The 17,884-nt window shown below is 38.5% G+C and overlaps 1 protein-coding gene across 1 annotated transcript in view; it reads left to right on the top strand.

Moving 5' to 3' along the window:
* Positions 1-5,485: 5,485 nt before the first annotated feature.
* The window catches only part of KCNU1 (potassium calcium-activated channel subfamily U member 1), a 121,857-nt gene continuing 109,458 nt past the window's right edge, over positions 5,486-17,884 (top strand). Inside the window, 2 exon segments of the mRNA XM_045535376.1 lie at positions 5,486-5,680; positions 8,379-8,501. Of these exon segments, the coding sequence (XP_045391332.1) occupies positions 5,486-5,680; positions 8,379-8,501 (318 nt within the window).

The following is a 17,884-nucleotide window of genomic DNA, read 5'->3' as shown; positions in this document are numbered from 1 at the left end:
CTCTTTTTCACTCCCCCTCTTTTCCAGGCAGGTCCCTCCATATTCTTGGCAAAAATAAATAAATAAATAAATAAATAAATAAATAAATAAATAAATAAATAAATAAATAAATAAATAAAATAAAATAAAATAAACAAAAAAGAAACAACAGAACCCAAATAAATAAATAAACTCTGCAGCTTGCGGCTTGCAGCGTGCTGGCTAATTCCCTGTGAAACACTTCCATCTACTGGCCGAGGGGAGAGCACTCATGTCTTGACTTCCGTTTTTAAATTTGCAATGCAATTCATGAAGACCCTCCCAGCCCCCAAACATTTAATACAATAATTAGGAATCACAAATCCTAAAATTAAACAGATGGAGGAAATTCTTCACTTTGCTCTTAGCAATTCACCCAAGTAACACCGCCGTGTATTTGATGTACCTATGGACGTATGTGTGCAGTCTGCAGCCCAAGTGAGGCACGGCTCTGCAGCACAACGGAAAGCAAACTAGTGAGGGGAAAAAGGAATTGGGACACCGAGGAGACAAAGGGGAAGAGATGGGCTTTCTGGCAACACAGTTAGTATGTTTCTCGTCTAACCACATAGGGCACAGGGCTCTGGGTTTGGAGACAGTGGCCAAGGCAACCATGTTCCCTCTATGAAGAAAAGTAATTCCATGAGATCTAAAAAGAAATCAAATTGAATTCCAACTTAATTTATTAAAGGGGGTACCCCCTCAATAAAAAAACCACTCAAAACAATGCTTCTTCCTTTTTGTTGCTTTTATAAAAGAATCCATTCGGGGAATGAGGTCAGCTCCCGGAATATGGTAAGATGTTTGTCACCTATTAGAGAAATAATCCAGGACTCTAGAATAAAATATTGGTAGTATGTAGAGGCTGGGAGAGATCTCAAAGACCGGTCCAGACTCTTCCCTTTACTGATGAGAAAACTAGTATTCAGGGGACAAAAGAAGCTTGTCCCAAGGCTTACATTTCAGAATTATACCAACAAACCCAACAAAAAATAAAAACGAAACTCAAGGTTTCCGTATGGATTTTAAATGCAATTATATTGTTCATAATATCAGCCTCTCCAGATTTGTTAGCTTCTAAAAACAGACCCACAAAACACCATAGACATTCTGCTGTTGGGTTCAAATTCATACCACAGTGGAACATCTTACTGTGGTTTGTCCACTTTGAATAAACAGGAAACAACAGAATGAAGGACATTAAAGGGTGGGTTTCAATAGATCATGGATCTAAATAGAATATTCACTCAAGTATAAGCTTTCTCTGAAAGTAGTTAATATGCTGTCTCCCCTATTGATGAAACTTAAAAGGGCTTAAACTAGTAACGAAACCTCAAGGTGGTGTAAAGAACAGACTTGGTGGCCAACGTAGTTCCCTGAACATACCCTGAGAAACTGAAGACTTCATCTTTAAGTAACATTTCCAAAGTGGTAGATACAATAAGTCCACAAGGAGATGTTTACCCTAGAGACAGCTAGTTGTGATGTTCTGTCACCATGACTCGAGTGCTCTGTGGAATTACAACCATCTCCATCCTTGGCTTTAGACCTGGTTTTGTCATTGACTAGTTGCACGGACCAAGGCCTAGTATCTCTTAACAGTGTGCTTGCCCAGTAGTGTGGATGTTCGCTGAGGATAGAAAATCAACCTCTACTTGTAGAAATAGAAAAACGTAGGGTTATAGCATTAAGTGCAATGGGATTTAGACACTTAAAAGGCAACATTACAATATAATTTATTACTTTCAGAAGCATTGCAAACACACACACATACATATACATATTCATGAATACTGCCATGTAGGCTTAAAAAATGTAATTCTTACTTTCCTTTCTCAGATTTGGCATGCTTCTTGAAGAGAGTGAATTTTTTAAATTAAACATTTATTCAATCCCATTAGAAAGTATAATTTTTCCAGAATATTTGAGTGCCCAGAGGTAAATTACAGAGATGTGTACAAAGTGGAGCAATTTTTCTAATCAAATCACTGATATGTTTAAAAATTCATCTGAACTAAAAAAAAAAAAAAAAAAAAAAATCTTCAGTAGCATAGTCTTCATTTCTTAGATTTAGTTTTAAAGGCATAGCTGTGAAAAGCCCAACAAGCATCCAGAGATATCGTCCAGAAACCCAGGGTCACCTTGGTCTTCATCTCCCAAATGCTGACTTTTCTCCCTGAACATCACTCACACCTGCCCACCTGTGTCTCCTCCCACCACCTGTTCCCACCAGGACTCACATTCTGTCACAGTCTAGACCCCTGTCTTCTCTGTGTAGAAGCCGGAGTGATGCTTTTACAACTGAAATTCAGTCACTTAACTCCCTTCATTATAACCTTTCAGCTGTTTCCTCTTGTTTTTAGGCTAACTCTGTTCATTTGCTTGCCTTTTAATCTAAAACCAGAACTCAAGGCCTTGGATAATTCAGTTCCCTTTCTACACGACCAGCCTCCCCTTGGGTCATTGTATTGCACCTGACCGCCCTCTTTCCTGTTCAGAAGTGCAGTCTCCCTCCCACAGTCGCTCATCGTAATTTCTCAGCCTAACACTGCACTCTGGTGCCTCCCCGACGCCATCCGGGTCCTGGCCTGGGTACCGTCTCATCCTGCAGACCTCAGCTTCAAACTCTAGGTGGGCTTCCCGATCCCTCACTCCTCACTAGATTAGGTTCCTCCTTCTACCACAGAGTTTTTCTCCAAACACTTCTCCCAGTGGTGACCTGTAAACATCTTCCTCGGTTAACTGTATCCATTATGAGGGAGTGGACTAGAGTTTTGTTTTGTTCACTATGGGTGCTCTGAGTCCCTGGCACATAGTACTTGTTCAACACACACACACAAACACACACACACACACACACACACACACACACACACACACACACACACACACTACAGATGGTACTGCCTTCGTGGGAACAGTTTGCAGTGAGAGGTGGGGAATATGCAGGAGAGAAATGTGGAAAAATTGGAATGAGATCCATGTCGATTCAGTATTGCATTCACCTAACAAATATTTTTGAGGATTTAGAATTCATTCATCCAATCACCACATAGTTATTAAGCCTGTACACCGGGCCAGGTGTGCGCCAGGTACAATACTAGGCACAGGGTCACTGGTGATGAGTAGAGCAGGAATGAGTCCCCAAACCTGTGGAGCTTCAGTCTTGCAAGAGATCCTAGAGGGACAAACTGCCTGGCTGCTTGAATTGAATGGAATCTTTTTTGTGTGTTCGCAGGACAATCTCCACACAAAGGGAAAAGATGCCCAGATACCATCTTGGAAAGAATCATAATACTTTGGAAATATTAAATAGCAAAAGTTGAGAAAGCAAGAAAATTAAATCAGTGATGGTTTAATCATTACTTAAGAAGCAACAGACAAGGTAAATGATGTGGAAGGATTTTGACTTGGAAATTCTGATCTTTATTTTTCAAATAGCTATAGGTGTGTGTGTGTGTGTGTGTGTGTGTGTGTGTGTGTGTGTGTGTGTGAAATAAACAAGTGATTCTTTCTTCTTTCCTTCCTTCTCTTCTTACTTTATAATTAATGCCATTCAGAAAAAGAACTGAAATGGCTCATGGCATCTTTTCTTGCATCGAGTTTTATGCTTTTCAAAATATGCTCACACTACCTTATTGAACCCCCAGAACAATTCTATCAAGTAGGTATTATCGTCTACATAGAATCAGACTATGACAATTAAAATGACTTGTTAGACACCCCCCAGTGATTTAATAGAAAGGCTATGGCTGGGACTCAGGCCCCTAACTCCTAGACCAGGGTTTTTTGTCACACAGCCCTATGTTATTAGCTAGCTCAATGACAGGATTTTGTCGAAATGGTAGGTAAGCCGGAAGGATAAAAATATAACTGTGGTAGTGGTTCTAGGAAATGCCACCATTATCTTCTAGAAATCAACTGCCACACGGAGCAGAGTCCGGTGGGTTCGCAAGGAAAGCACGATTCCCCCTGGGACTTACTCGTGCCCTCGTGTCGGGTCATCTTCGTAATAACTGGGGTGCACTAGGCCCTCCATCAGCCTCTGACATTTCTCCTGCCCCCAGAGCACACTGAAAGGCATGACATTTCTTACACCTTGGAAAACATCAGGGAAAATAAAAGAACTTTCTCTCATTCTGAACTTTACCTCTGCTGGACCAAAAGGTTTGCTGACAGGACAGTGACAAAAGCCAGAAAAGGGGAAGTTCCCACCGAGAAGAGATCAGAGGAATAGATTTGTGGGCTCAGATAAGGACCAACCAATGATCACACATAAAATTGCCTTCTATGCAACCTTCTGCAATACCTGCATTTCTTATTTGAAAGATAAACAAACAACTTTTTTTTTCCTGTTTCAAGTCAATCTTGGTTTTTTTATTGTGTATATTTAAGGACAACAATATTTTTAATTGATACATAACAAATGTGTTAATACATATTTTGGGATACATGTGACAATTTAATAGATTCATATAATTTATACAGATCAAATCAGTGTACTTGGGGTATCCATCACCTTAAATATTTGTCTTTTCTTTATGCCAGAAACATCGAATTATTCTCTTCCAGCTATAATATTGTGAAATATACGATAGATTATTGTGAACTATAGTCACCCTACTGATCTGTGGAACACTAGGTATCATTTCTTCTCTCAAACAGTGTATTTGTACCCATCAATCAGCTTCTCTTTATTCCCTTCCCACCTCCCTGGCCTCTGGTAACCACCAATCTCTTCTCTGTCTTCATGAGATCTGACTTTTTTAGCTGCCACACACGAGTGCGAACACAGGTTCCATGCAATCACACATGGTAAAATGCTTACCGTAGCCAAGCACGCCAACACAGCCATCATCTCACATAGTTACCCTTTTTTTGCGTGCATGGCAAGAGCACCTAAAATCTCCTCTTTCAGCAAAAATCCCAAATACAAAAAAATATTATTAACTATAATCTTCATGTTGTACATTAGACTTATTCATCCTATGTATATATCTGCTACTTTGTTTAAAGGATAAATGAAAGTATCAAAGTGCTTCTCTCTTCTGTTCTTCTGTGATGCCTGAGAATTTGGCATCCACTCAGATAAAGAACCGACTCATTCCCACGCAGAGAGGTGGATGCCATTTCACTCAAAAGAGTCTTTTTGAAATTGTTTGACCAAACAAACCTAATAGCCAGCCAGCCGATGATAGCTAAGAAGATGAGAAAGTCAGTGCCCATTGGATCTAGAGTTTCCGTCTTCTGACTACCCATGTTGTGGGCTTTAGCCACGTCCAGCTGTTCATTCGTTTGCAACTTCTGAGCCAGCACAGCAGTGGTGAGCAGACCCTTGTTCCTGGACTGGTTCTTCCCGCCTGCGTCAGGATGCTGGAACACAATGAACTCTAAGTCCTGGAATTGTCACCGTGTGACCATGACGTCATAGAATAGCCCAACAGTTCCGTCTCCTGATGTTTCGGACATGTTTCGGACGGTGCCACCAGAAGAAGAGAGGGAAGATTTGGGGAAAATATCCTGCACAACTGAGATCCAAGCGGCGTTTATTCTCTCCTCTTTTGTGACCTTCTTCAGTGGACTGATCATCCTATTTGTTTCCAGGCTAGTCTGGAGAGTTATAAATAGATGGCAAAGGCTCAAGGGAATAGGAATTTTCTTGGTCAGTTTCCTTATTTGGGTCCCCGCCGTATGAAAATCAGACACAGGTTTGGCCTATGTTTGTGCTTAGCGAACAATGTAGGCTTCGCTCCATTTTTCAGGCCGACAGAGCCAGTGGCTCTGGTCTGGTGCCCTAGAAAGGGGGGTAAACAGGACCCCAGGCCACCATTCAAAAGCCTGCAGGGACAGGGATGGGCCTCCTGCAATGTCTTATATGGATGGACGATGAATATTAGCTCTGAACACCAAGGTCGCTGTTCTGAGAAGATGTCCATAAACATTATGTCTAGGCCTCTATTTTGAATATGCAAAAGACAATTGTGCTAGGTACCGGAAAGGAGGCAAAAAGGAACAAGACATCAACGTGTCAGTCTCGCGTTCAAACATTGTTCGTGTGTGATGAATGTGTGCTGACTTGTATACGCTGCTTTTGTATACAATGGGAGCAAAACATAGCACGCACCAAACTGCACATACCTGCAGAAACCCACGCACACATGCAGGCGCCAGCCAGCCACAAATGCAAGGACACTGCTTATACTTAAACAGGCTTTGCAAGCGTTGGTATTGTTGAATGACAGCGGCAAATAATGACATGATGAGAAAAAAATGATATATTACCCGGATCAGACGCTGCTTAGGAAATTAAAATAAAGCTCTTGTATGCTACATAATGGCTATTCTATTACCTGAGGTCAAAGGCAAAGCATTTCATTATGGCCTATGTAGTTTCTTTCCATTTTTGTCTCCCTAACTTTGTTTTGCTCTGATTATAGTAATTTGCATAATAGAACATATTTTATCTGTGCACCATAATTAATATGGAAAATTTGCTTAAAATATTTCTCTTAATGCTAATAAATGAGATAAAACAACATAATTTATAACTCAGTAAATTTTTAAGGTTATTGGAAATATGTAAATCAGGTTTCTATATTTAAAAATTATCTAATATTGAAGCTCATAGATTTTGTTACTAAATGACTTCACTATTAATAATTATTTATACATTAAAGATTGTAAGCAGTGGCATAAAAATTGCAGAAAGAATTTCAGGACACTGACTTATGGGTACATAGGTATGGTTAATCGCCCTCTTGGTTTCTACATTTTAATATTTTTAATAATGTACAACTGAATTTATAGAAATTATATAGTCTCCTGCTTCAGGAAATGTTTCTTCTTCTCCATTATATTATTTTTTGTGTGGTTACAAACCTGTGAAAACACGTTTCAATTCATATTTGCTCTATGTCTTATTTCTTACTTTGGGTGTAATTCATATCTGTACTTCAATCCATATGTACCTTTTAATTTCAAATATTAAGAAAATGTTACAAAATGTTAGAAGTGGGGTCTGAGAAACCAGAGTGCTCTACTGTTCTGCTTCTGAAACTTGAGAAGAAACTTTGATCAAAGTTGAGTTACTTCTCACTAATGTGTTGTGAGTACCCTTGAGAGTACCCTTGCTTTGCTCGAAGTCTTTGGAAAGGTGGTCAAATGCAAAAAACACATCTAGGTACTGTGAAGAATTCTTTAAAAAATTATTTGGAGAGTTACAATTTCTCCTTAAATGTGCATTTTGGAAGATTTACTACATCCATAAGTATGATTTTATTATATCTTATAGCCAATTTGGTTTTCTACAAAAGGCACTTCTGATTTCATAACAGAATTCAAATGATTGTCCCATATTAGTATCATACTGTATTTTTTTTTTAAAAAACTCAATTCTCAGACAACATCTAAGGAGCATACATGATGAATCATGTATATTAGAGGGCAAATCATTGATCAGGATGCGAACTCTATCAAAAAATCTTTTTATAAGAAATGCCATCTTCCCATCCAGAAAATACGAGTAGAAAAATTTAAGTAATTTTTGAAGCCCTAGTTCCACATAAAATGAGCTTTTCTGAAAGTCAGAGGGATTCTGTCAGCTTGGTGTGGACTGTCCTGGTTAGTGTCTTTGTTGGCAATAGTTCTCTAGCCTTTATCAACAGACAATGGGTGGCAGTGCCAACTCTAGCCTTTCCTCATTGCCTGATATTGGTCAGGTCATTTAATTTCTCTACACCTTGGTTCCCATGTCAGCATAAAATTGATCCAGTCATATCAATATAAAATTGATTTAATCATACCTGCTTTATCTACCACATAGGATTACTATAAAATTACAATATAACAAATAACAGCATTCTATAAATGTAAGGAAGGATTACAATTTCAGGAGGATACCAGGTAAAGAACTAAAAGCCACATAAAATTGTTGAAACTTTTCTTCCTCCTTCTCTCTTAAAAAGCAGATGCTTAAGTCATCACCTACAAATAGATCTGTGATCTTTTTTTCTTTGTCTGTGTATCTGAATGGAAAATTTTAAAACACTTATTCCCAGAGCAGAAAGAACCATGCTGTTTCCAGGCCCGATCCATACGATGATGTCAGTTTGAAAGGTGAAAAAAGGCATGGGTGAAGACCACAGAATTCAGGATAAAAGATCTGTGCAGAAACCAGTACAATGCAAATGCAGTAGCGTTCATATTCTGAAATATTGAATAAGCCACTTCAGGGTTTCCTGGGTTGGACAAGGTAGAGTGATTTCCGGCTGATATCACAAGAGGCTCTATTGACATAAACACAGAAGATTACTTTCTCTGAGATCCAGCTCACACTGTCAATTTCTTTCTCTTGCCTGTAGGAACTATTCTCACCAGATAGCGTCCATGATAAGCCTTACCTACGAAGCGTCCACTTCCATGGAGTATTTCGTGATCGGATAGAAATGTTGCTGTCAGCACAGACCTTTGTGGGGCGAGTGTTGGTAAGTACGTTTTCCTTGTTGGCTGCTAATGAACTCTAACCATGAGTGTGATTGTAGTTAGTATACATAATTTTATCACCCAGGTAAGCATCCGGTATTCCCTGCTGGTCTCATCTAAAATTTCACTACCTCCCAACCACTACCTCCCTTTGTTGACTACTCTTTATTTTTCTGCTTTTTTGTCTGGAGTAAATATAATTACTCTTGGCATTATATTTTATATGTATTGTCAACCTCTCCACTAAAAGGAAAGCTTTCTTTAGACAAAGGTTGCATGCATTTTGTTCATTTCCTCTGACCATCCAGATGGATGTCTGGCACATAGATATTTTTAAAAATGATGTTTAGTAAATTAATCTGACCTGAAATGTGTAGTGACTTTCCCCTCCTTTGTTTCTGGTACATCTTTTTTGCTTCATTATACGAACCTGCCTTTATTGCTCCTCTATGATATTGATCACTTTACTTCCTATTTTAATGTTGTCACTCAGATGTATTAAAGCTCAGTTCAGGCATCATCTCCTCCGTAATGTCCACTGAACATTGTTGTTAAAATGATCTGCACACATTCCTGCCTCCCACAGGGCACTGTGGGCTCTTGCAAGAACAGACTATGTCATGGAAATGTTTGTGTCCCCTTGTCTGGCTATAGCACATGCCCCGTAAATAAGTATTGCACTGATTATCATTCCGGTAGTATAGTTTGATCTGAAAGATAAAAACAGGGAATCTGTAATTTGGGGTATGCTGCCACCAGGTGGTGTTATGGTGGAAGTAGTTTCACGTGCGCTAAAGATTATCCTCTGCTTTTTATAATTAGCAAAAACATGTCTCTTTTCCAGTTACTGTTGTTTAATTCAGATGTAAAAAAGTGATAAGGCTTGCTTGGAAGTATATAAGTAAAATTGCTTTCATAAAAACTGCAGGGAATGTTGACTCATGTGGAAATGTGTCCCTGCTTTTTCTGTCTTCTAAAGCTTTTGGTCTCTTTTCCTGAAATCCCTGTGGGTATGACCTGTTGCAGAAGGATTTTGAGATTCTCTCTGACTATATCAGGGATTTCTTGGCTAGGGTTTCTTCACACGTTCAGATCATGTTTGTCTGTGTGAGGATAATATTGGGAATAACTTGTTAAAGGTCACTGGGGCGAGGCAGAAGGGAGTTTATAACACCCAGCATATGAGCATTGCATATCAGGAATGGGTGAGGAAGGAATGATCATTGATTGTATGCCATTAAAAATTACTTCTTTAACGATGGAAAATTGTATTCTTTTAACCTGCAATAGATGATGATTATCTAGTTGGAACACCAGGAGGCCCAGAGTTAAGGGTAGATAAGAATAAACACTCTAGTACTGAAGGGTGTAACTGACATTCTTAGGGATTCCAAATAAGTGTCTATGAAAGACTGAGAAGAGAACAAAATGCCTTATAGAATTCCTCCTTCTACCCTTCTTTCCTTCCTTTGTAATTCCTTCACTTCTTTCGACAAATATTTATTGTTTGCCAACTATACACCAGGCAGACACTCTAGGCATAGTGAAAAATGCATGTGTGAAACTTAAATTCTAGCAGAGTTGGAGACAACATATATACACACCTAAATAAATAAGACAAATTCAGATGCTGATCAACGCTATGAGGGAAATATGAGTGATGTGTTTGTGGGGGTTGGTTATGGAGCTAGATCACATTAGATACAGTGATCAGAGAAGAAATCTCTGTAAAGGTTAAGATTTGAGCTGGGACATGAAGACCAAGAAGAACAAAGCAATTAAAGAATGGATGGAACAGGGCTTCAAATAGAGAGAACAGACTTGTAGAGGTAAAGAACTCAGATTACCGTAAGTACTGGAAGGAAGCCCATGTGCTAGCTGCCAAGGAGGCCAGGGCAGAGTGATGGCTGAGAAGAGACTGGATCGTGGCATGTCTTGTGATTTACAGCAGAGATCTAGACAGCTCAAGTGGAATCACTCCATTCTAACTCCAAGGGAAGCCACTGAGGTCTCAAAGCATGCATCGACAGGGTCTGCTTATGTTTTAAAATTAAAGAGGCACTAAAGGCTAAAAATAAAGAAATTGCCAAAGATATACCAGACAAATGACAATAGAAATTGGGAGTTCCATTTTAATATCACATTAGCTTGAATTCAGGGCAAAAAAAGCATTAAATGAAGCCAAGTAACCTATATTAGTTTTCTAGGACTGACGTACCAAAATGCCACCAACAGAGTGGCTTAAACAACAGCCTCATTGCTCTGGAGGCTAGAAGCCCAAGATCGAGGCATTGGTAGGATTGTTTCCTTTTGACTCTGTGCAGCAGAACCTGACCCATGCCTCTCTGTTAGTGGTTTGCTGGCAGCCTGTGTTCCTTGGCTGATAGTTGTGTCACCCAGTTTCTGCCTTGCTGTTCATGTGGTATTCTCCCTGTGCGCACGCCTGTCTCTGTGTCCAAATTTCCCCCTTGTATAAGGTCACCAGTCACACTGGATTAGATCCCACCCTCATGACCCCATCTTAAACTGAATACATCTACAAAGACCTTTTTTTCAAACAAGGTCACATTTTAAGGTACTGGGGATTAGGTCTTCAACATATTTTGGGGGTGGGGGGACACAATTCAATACATAACCTTTGAAGTGATAAATATAACCAACCACAACCGAGATATAACATCATGAATATCACTGAACCAAAACTACTACCTTAAGATGTGCAAAACATTGTAAAGTTATTTAGATAGATAAACAATAATTAAAATAAATGAATTAAGTATCAAGATCAAAAAGTTAGAAAGAAAACAAATTAAAGCTAAGCAGAATAAATTTTAAAAGATAAAATCGGGAATTAATGAATTATAATACAGCTGATTATTTTGAACAAACAATGAGCTAAAGAAATCGTCAGCCAACCTAAGCAAGCAAATAAGGGGAAAAGTACAAATGTATGAAATAAGACATTAAAATGAGAAAATAAGTTTAGATAGAAAAGAAATTGAAAGATATATATGAATTAAATTTGTAAACTGGGTGACCCCTTAGGGTAATATAAATTATCAAAACTATCTGTAACAAAAAGGAACTGAGAACAAACATCTGGAAAAAACAAAATTGTCTAAGACCTATGATCATCAACACCCCACACCTTCCTCTTCCTCCTATGGGAGATCTTGATGATTTGGAGGTCCAGTCTAAGAAGCTCTCAGGGAGTGGATATCTTTCAGGCTAATTAAACAGTTCCAGGGCATAGGAAATAAAAGAAAGCATTAAATTTTCTTTTTCAATGAAAGCATGTAATCTATATCAAAGCTCCCCCAAATAGAAAATTCTTAAAAATCTACAGACTAATGTCTTCTGTACTTTGGGGGAGAATACCTGGACAACGGCCCAGTGTAAGAAGAAGAAAACGAAGAAGGAGAAAGATGAAAAAAAAAGCGGAAAATAAGAAACAGGAAAAAAAAGAAAGAAGAAGGAAAATAAGAGGAAGAGAAGTCCAACAATCAAATGGAAAGAAAAACTTCTCTTCCAAACAAAATGTTTTCTAGAGACAATTCTAGATTAGAGCATGACAAGGTATTGATCATTTCTGTAGCATCTATGGGTTTGGTATTTTAGTATTATCACAAGGTGCATTTTATATCAACTACCTGTAGAAGAAATTTTCTTCTGAACTTAGTTCCAAATGTAGTCCTATTTCTAAATAATTATTCTGTTTCATTTTGGGTTTTGGGGGGATGTTCTTAATTGTATCACTGACTGCGTTTCTCTGTTGATTTGTGGCTAGAAAATTTAAAACGAAAATTATGGCTTATTTTTATCAAGTGTATCTATTTTTAGCATCATTCTAGGCACCACTGTATGTTCCCATTCTACTTTTCTGTCTTCTCTGACTTCTATTTTTTCAGGCAATCTAGCGTTTTATGTCTTTGTATTCTGCCTTAAATCATTTCTGTAAATGTAAATGTAAATCTTTTTCTGTGCATGTATAATCCTTTCTGTAGATAAATAAGGCCTTAGCAACAACAGTCGTCAGCTTTTGTACAGAGGACAACTAAAATGAACAAATAAAGCATCACAATTCATTTGGAAATGAGAAAGATTGTTTGAAAAATGATGCTGGGAAATTGACTAAATAAAAACCTATTTTGAAGCTGACTGATCAGAGATACCAGCTGCCAGATTGTCTCAGAAAGAAGGAAAAGTTTTAGACGAAAAGAAAAAACAAACAAACAATCATAGATTGGGTGTACTTGCAAGGAAAAAGTGCCAGAACCTACCAGAGATTGATTCCATGGGAAGCAGTTGCCAAGAAAACAAGAAGGAGCAAGATGTCGGCAGAGACCAACCCCCAAGAGGCTTGGAGTCAATATGAAAACTGCTTCCTTTCATACCTTCCAAAAGTCCACCCCCAGCGGAGGGAAGAGAAGGCTGGGTGACCCAGGAGTTTCTTGGATGAAATCCTAAAATTGACATATTTCCTGTTTGTAAGGAATTGCAGCAGGGAGAGCAAGTTCTAGACCCCAAGAAATAAGGGATGAATGAACAATAAACATGCCACTCAATCTGTCTTGTGAAGCCTGCCCTTAAAAAGGAACAGAGGTTTTTTCAGCATGGCAGTGGCTCAGATTGTGTCCTGTGGCAGAGGGCCCTGGGCTCCTGCTGGAGCCTCTACCCTCCCTCTGCCATCCGCGGTGTGGTGGACCAGAGCACGGTTGGCCTTGGCAGTCTCATGCACTTGGTGCTTTCTCTTGATCACAGACCCTGGTCCTTGGTCCAGCAAACTGGAGTGACAACTCCTCCCGCAGCCACATCCACATGGATCCCTTCTCCAGGCACACGGTAATCACCCACTTCAAGGCCAGCAAGTGGCTGATCGGCGAGGGGCACAGGGACCTGCTACCAATGGTCCCCATCCTCGAGGCTGACAGTCATGGGAGGTTTCTCAGGGCTTGATGGAAGGTCCCATAGGGGCTGAGTTTGATGGTTGCCCGTCACTCTGTGCAAGCAGCGTGGCACTTTTCAAACTTCTTTCCTCACCTACTCAAGTCTGTGTCCTGCGGAGTCTGGCCAGTTCTTTGTTTCCTCCTCCTGCATCAGGTTGGCGAATGTACTGGACCACTGGATCTGTGGACACAGAGCTAGGGCAGCTGTGATGAGCCATCTTCCTGGGCTCGGGTTCATACTTTGTCCTCTCAGTCCGTTAAAAAATCAGACTGGCCTAATTTTTCCAGTTTCTTGAGTTGAATTTAATTTATAAAAATGTTTCCTCAGAGTTCTTCTTTGACTATATCTCTCAAACTTTGACAAGTGATGTTCTTATTTTTATTAATGTGTAATTGATCTTTAAGTTATTTGAATTTTGATTTCGATTTCTTATTTGATTCATAATATATGTAGAATGTTGTATGCTTTCATTTTCCTTTGAGGGGAGAGTTTGGCAATAGAGTGGCTGTCCTTTCTGCTTTGATAGACATTTACGGTCCAAGAATGTCTCAGCTTTTACAATTTCTACCTTATGGAATTTATGGAGAAATTCTTTGTTGCCTAGTATACAATCAATTTTTACTACTATTTAATGGACTTTTGAAAAACTATGCCTTATCTGTTTTATATATGAGCAATGCTAATTATGTTGTATATATTTTCTATATCCTTAATTATTTGCTGAATGATTGAAAGGGACATGTCAAAAGCTTAATTTATAGTTTTTTAGTTTCATTGATTTTTTGCATTTCTGACAGACTTGGAATGATATATTCCTATATAATATCACTTGGTGCACAAAGTTACCTATTATATTTTCTTGGGTGAGAATACTTTTTACCAATACAAAATTACATTCTTCCACATTTAGCACTGTTTTGCTGGAATATTTTAGAATACAATATTAGCATGGCATGTCGACTCTCCTGTTTTCATTTTATTCATGCTTGATTGGGATGTCTTTGCCCATCTCTCTTTCAACCTTTCTGCCCTATTTCCTCTTAAGTATGTCTCTTGTAAATGTCATGGAGCTGGAATTTTGTTCTTGTATTGATTTAAGAATACATTTATTTCTTAATATACCAGGAGAATTTAATCATTTTCCTTTATGGTGATCTGTTTTATTGCTCTTTATAATATTTAGAGATTGAATTTGCTGGAAGTAGAATGTCTAGGTATCAGGGGCTTAAACAAACAAATGGGAGGTCTGTGCATATTCGAAGGGAGAACAGGCATTGGACATCCAGCCAGGAGCTCCGACACTGTCTGAGTTTCTTATCTCCCTGGAGAGGCAGAATTACACGGTGATTGTGCATTTTGAGAGATTTGGGTTAAAACTTTGGCTCCTCCACTTCCTATTTATGTAAGCTTGAGCAAGTTAATTTTTCTAAATTGGATTTCATTCACATACTATGAATATAAAGGAGATTATAATAACCCCAATTAGAGTGTTGTAGGGAGAATTATATCATAATACATGTAAAGCACTCAGGGCATCATAAGCACTGACCATTGGATATTTACATTTCAAATTTATTTTTTGCTACTTTATTTTTGTGTGTCCTCTAATGGGGATAATTCTATTTTTAATAGCATACTATAGGCATTGCATTATGTGAGCCAAATACAAAACACACTTTCTACCCTATACTTCTCTGTGTATCTCTGCATATTTTATATATTCTCCTTTTGCATGAGACCTTTTGTGCTATTTTCCTCCATGCTATCCCTCCTTCCTTCCTGAAACTCTTGAACTAATTTGAACATTAAGTTCCAGATTACTGTTGTGTATGGGGAGGGAAGGGGACCGTAGCATTATACGTTTGGTAAGATGACTTCTTAATATTTACTTTAAGGTTAAAAATTAAAACCCTCAATATTGCAAGTTTCATTATTCACCACATTTTCTTATATAACACATTTTATCTTTCTAAATTTTTTCTTCTTTCTTTAGCACTTCTCATATTCATTTGTAAAAGGGGAGTATAGGTAGTATCTTTGAATGTCCAAAAATGTTTTTTATTTGCTCTTACAAGTAAATGACAATTTGTTTGAGTTTGGAATTCTTTTTTTTTTTTTTTGAGGACTAGAAAATTTCTTTAATATTCAAAATAATTTTAAAAATTAGTGTTAATATAAACATAGCTTGGCCTATTTAGTTGGCCGGTTTTTATTGATTTATTTTTTTTAATTCAGGATATTTTCGAGGTACAAACATTTTGGTTACATATAATGTGTTTGCCTTCCCCAAGCCAGGCTGCCAGGCTGCAAGCCTGCCCTTCCCCGATACAGTGCACTCCGCTTCCATTAGTTGTGGGTTTACCCTCCCATCCCCCCACATGACCAACACCCAATAAGTATTACTACCATGTGAGCACCTTAGTGTTGGTCAGTTAGTACCAGTTTGATGGCGAGTACATGTGGTGCATGTTTTTCAATCCTTGTGATACCTCGCTTTGAAGGATGGGCTCAATCTGTATCCAGGATAATATAAGAGGTGCTAGTTCACCATTGTTTTTTGTAACTGAGTAGTATCTAGAGTTTAGAATTCTTGACTTGCAATCATTTTAAAAAAAAAAAATCTTTGTAAAAGCTGTTCCAATGTCTTCTAGCACTTAAGGCTACATGCTAGGAAGTAAGCTGTTGTCTAGTGGTTCCAAATCCAGACTCTTTTGTCTGCTTTGCTTCGTGGGGCCAGCATTCAACAAAGATGTCTCTCTGGTCAGCTGGCTCATGGTGCTCATAGTTAGGTTCTGCCAACAGGGGTCCATGAGGGGACAGGAAGCCCAGAAGAAGGGAGGGAACTGCTCCTTTTGTGTTTTATATCTGCTCTTTTCAGCCTCACAGACTCAGTGAATTTGTAGTCCAGTTGCAGTCCTGGGCTCCTGTTTCCATTTTTCCCAACACCTCCAGAACCAGGTTTCAGCATCTCCTCAGAGGTACAATGACCCGCTGTGCCAGGACCCCTCCTCCTAGCTCAGAATCACAGCTCTGAAAGTTACCTCTTTTAAACCACTAAATTTGGATCATTTCAACCTTTTTTTGTTGATCCCTCAAAAGCTTGCAGTTTTTAACTGTGTGTTACCCCCATACTCCTTTCTTGTCTTTCTGATCCTCCAATCTTACTTAATAGATTATTTTATTTTTTTGCCATCAACATGAACTTTATTTACAAAATATAAATTAAAATTGATCACAGAAAGATGTTGATCACAAAAGAATATCTACTGTTATGAAAGGGAAGAATTATTGTTGCAGAAAAATACTTTTTTAAAAAAATTCAGAATACTACAGGGATACAAACATTTAGGTTACATAAATTGCCTTTGCCCCACGTGTGCCCATCCCCCAGACAGTGTGCACCACACCCATTGGGCGTAAATATACCCATCCCCTAGATTCTCAAAATTAAATTCTCTTGTAAAATGGCTTATGTGATTTCTACCTTCCCTGCCAGAACCTAATTGATACAGATTAGAAATGAGAGTTATGAAGTCAGTCTTATTCTCGTTTGTGAATAACCTATTATATATATCTTCCAATATGGAAGAATATAGAATATCTTTTCAATATCTGAAATTTCAACCTCACGTGTATGTACCCTCTTCCAACCTTTCCTGCCTGATGACTCTTGATGAACCTTTCCAATCTAGACTCAGGACAGTTTTAAGTTCAGGAAAGTATTTTTTTCTATTTTCTTTAGCTAATAATTTTTTTTGTACAAATGTTTGTTTTGTCATTCTAAACTGCACATTATAGTTGTATCTCTTGCATTTAACCTCCATGCCCTTTTGTATTGTAGTTTTTATCTCCGTTGTTTGCTTAGTGGTCTCGGAGAATTCCTTTATTCTATTTCACTTTCATCAATATCCATTCTCTATTGAGATTCTAATTTAGTCAATCACATTCCCTCCAGCCCCAAGAACTTTCTCTTGCTTCTGATTGTAGGCTGCATTTATTTTATCAGTGCAATGTCCTCTCAAATCTCACCAGGAACCGTAATTGTGATTTTAAAACATTTAATCATATATTCTCTTTCATGGAAGGTCATTTCACATATTTTCTCTGCCTGCTCTTTCTGTTTCTTGCTCTTCTCCTATAACTGGCACTTTTCCATCATTTGCTAATATTCATAAATGGACGTTTGGAATATTCAAGGTGTCCATTTTTACTGCATCCGTCATCGTGTTCTGAAGACACCCACAACTACCAACTCAACAAACAGGGTTTTGAAAGTCCCATTGGGGAAATCAAAGTCCCAATTTACTGTGTTTCCCCATAAACATGTGGGTAATGCCGTGACCAGCAACTGCACAACAAGGCTCTGCCTGGGTGAGGTCCCAGATCCTTCAGTTTCTTCTTCTCTATTTTCCAAGGTGTTTCTAGAAAAAAGTGCTGC

This window comes from Lemur catta, chromosome 22, assembly GCF_020740605.2.
Source record: "Lemur catta isolate mLemCat1 chromosome 22, mLemCat1.pri, whole genome shotgun sequence".
Classification (NCBI taxonomy): domain Eukaryota; kingdom Metazoa; phylum Chordata; class Mammalia; order Primates; family Lemuridae; genus Lemur; species Lemur catta.
The sequence above is the reverse complement of the archived record's forward strand: the minus strand, read 5'-3'. Positions and strand labels throughout refer to the sequence as shown.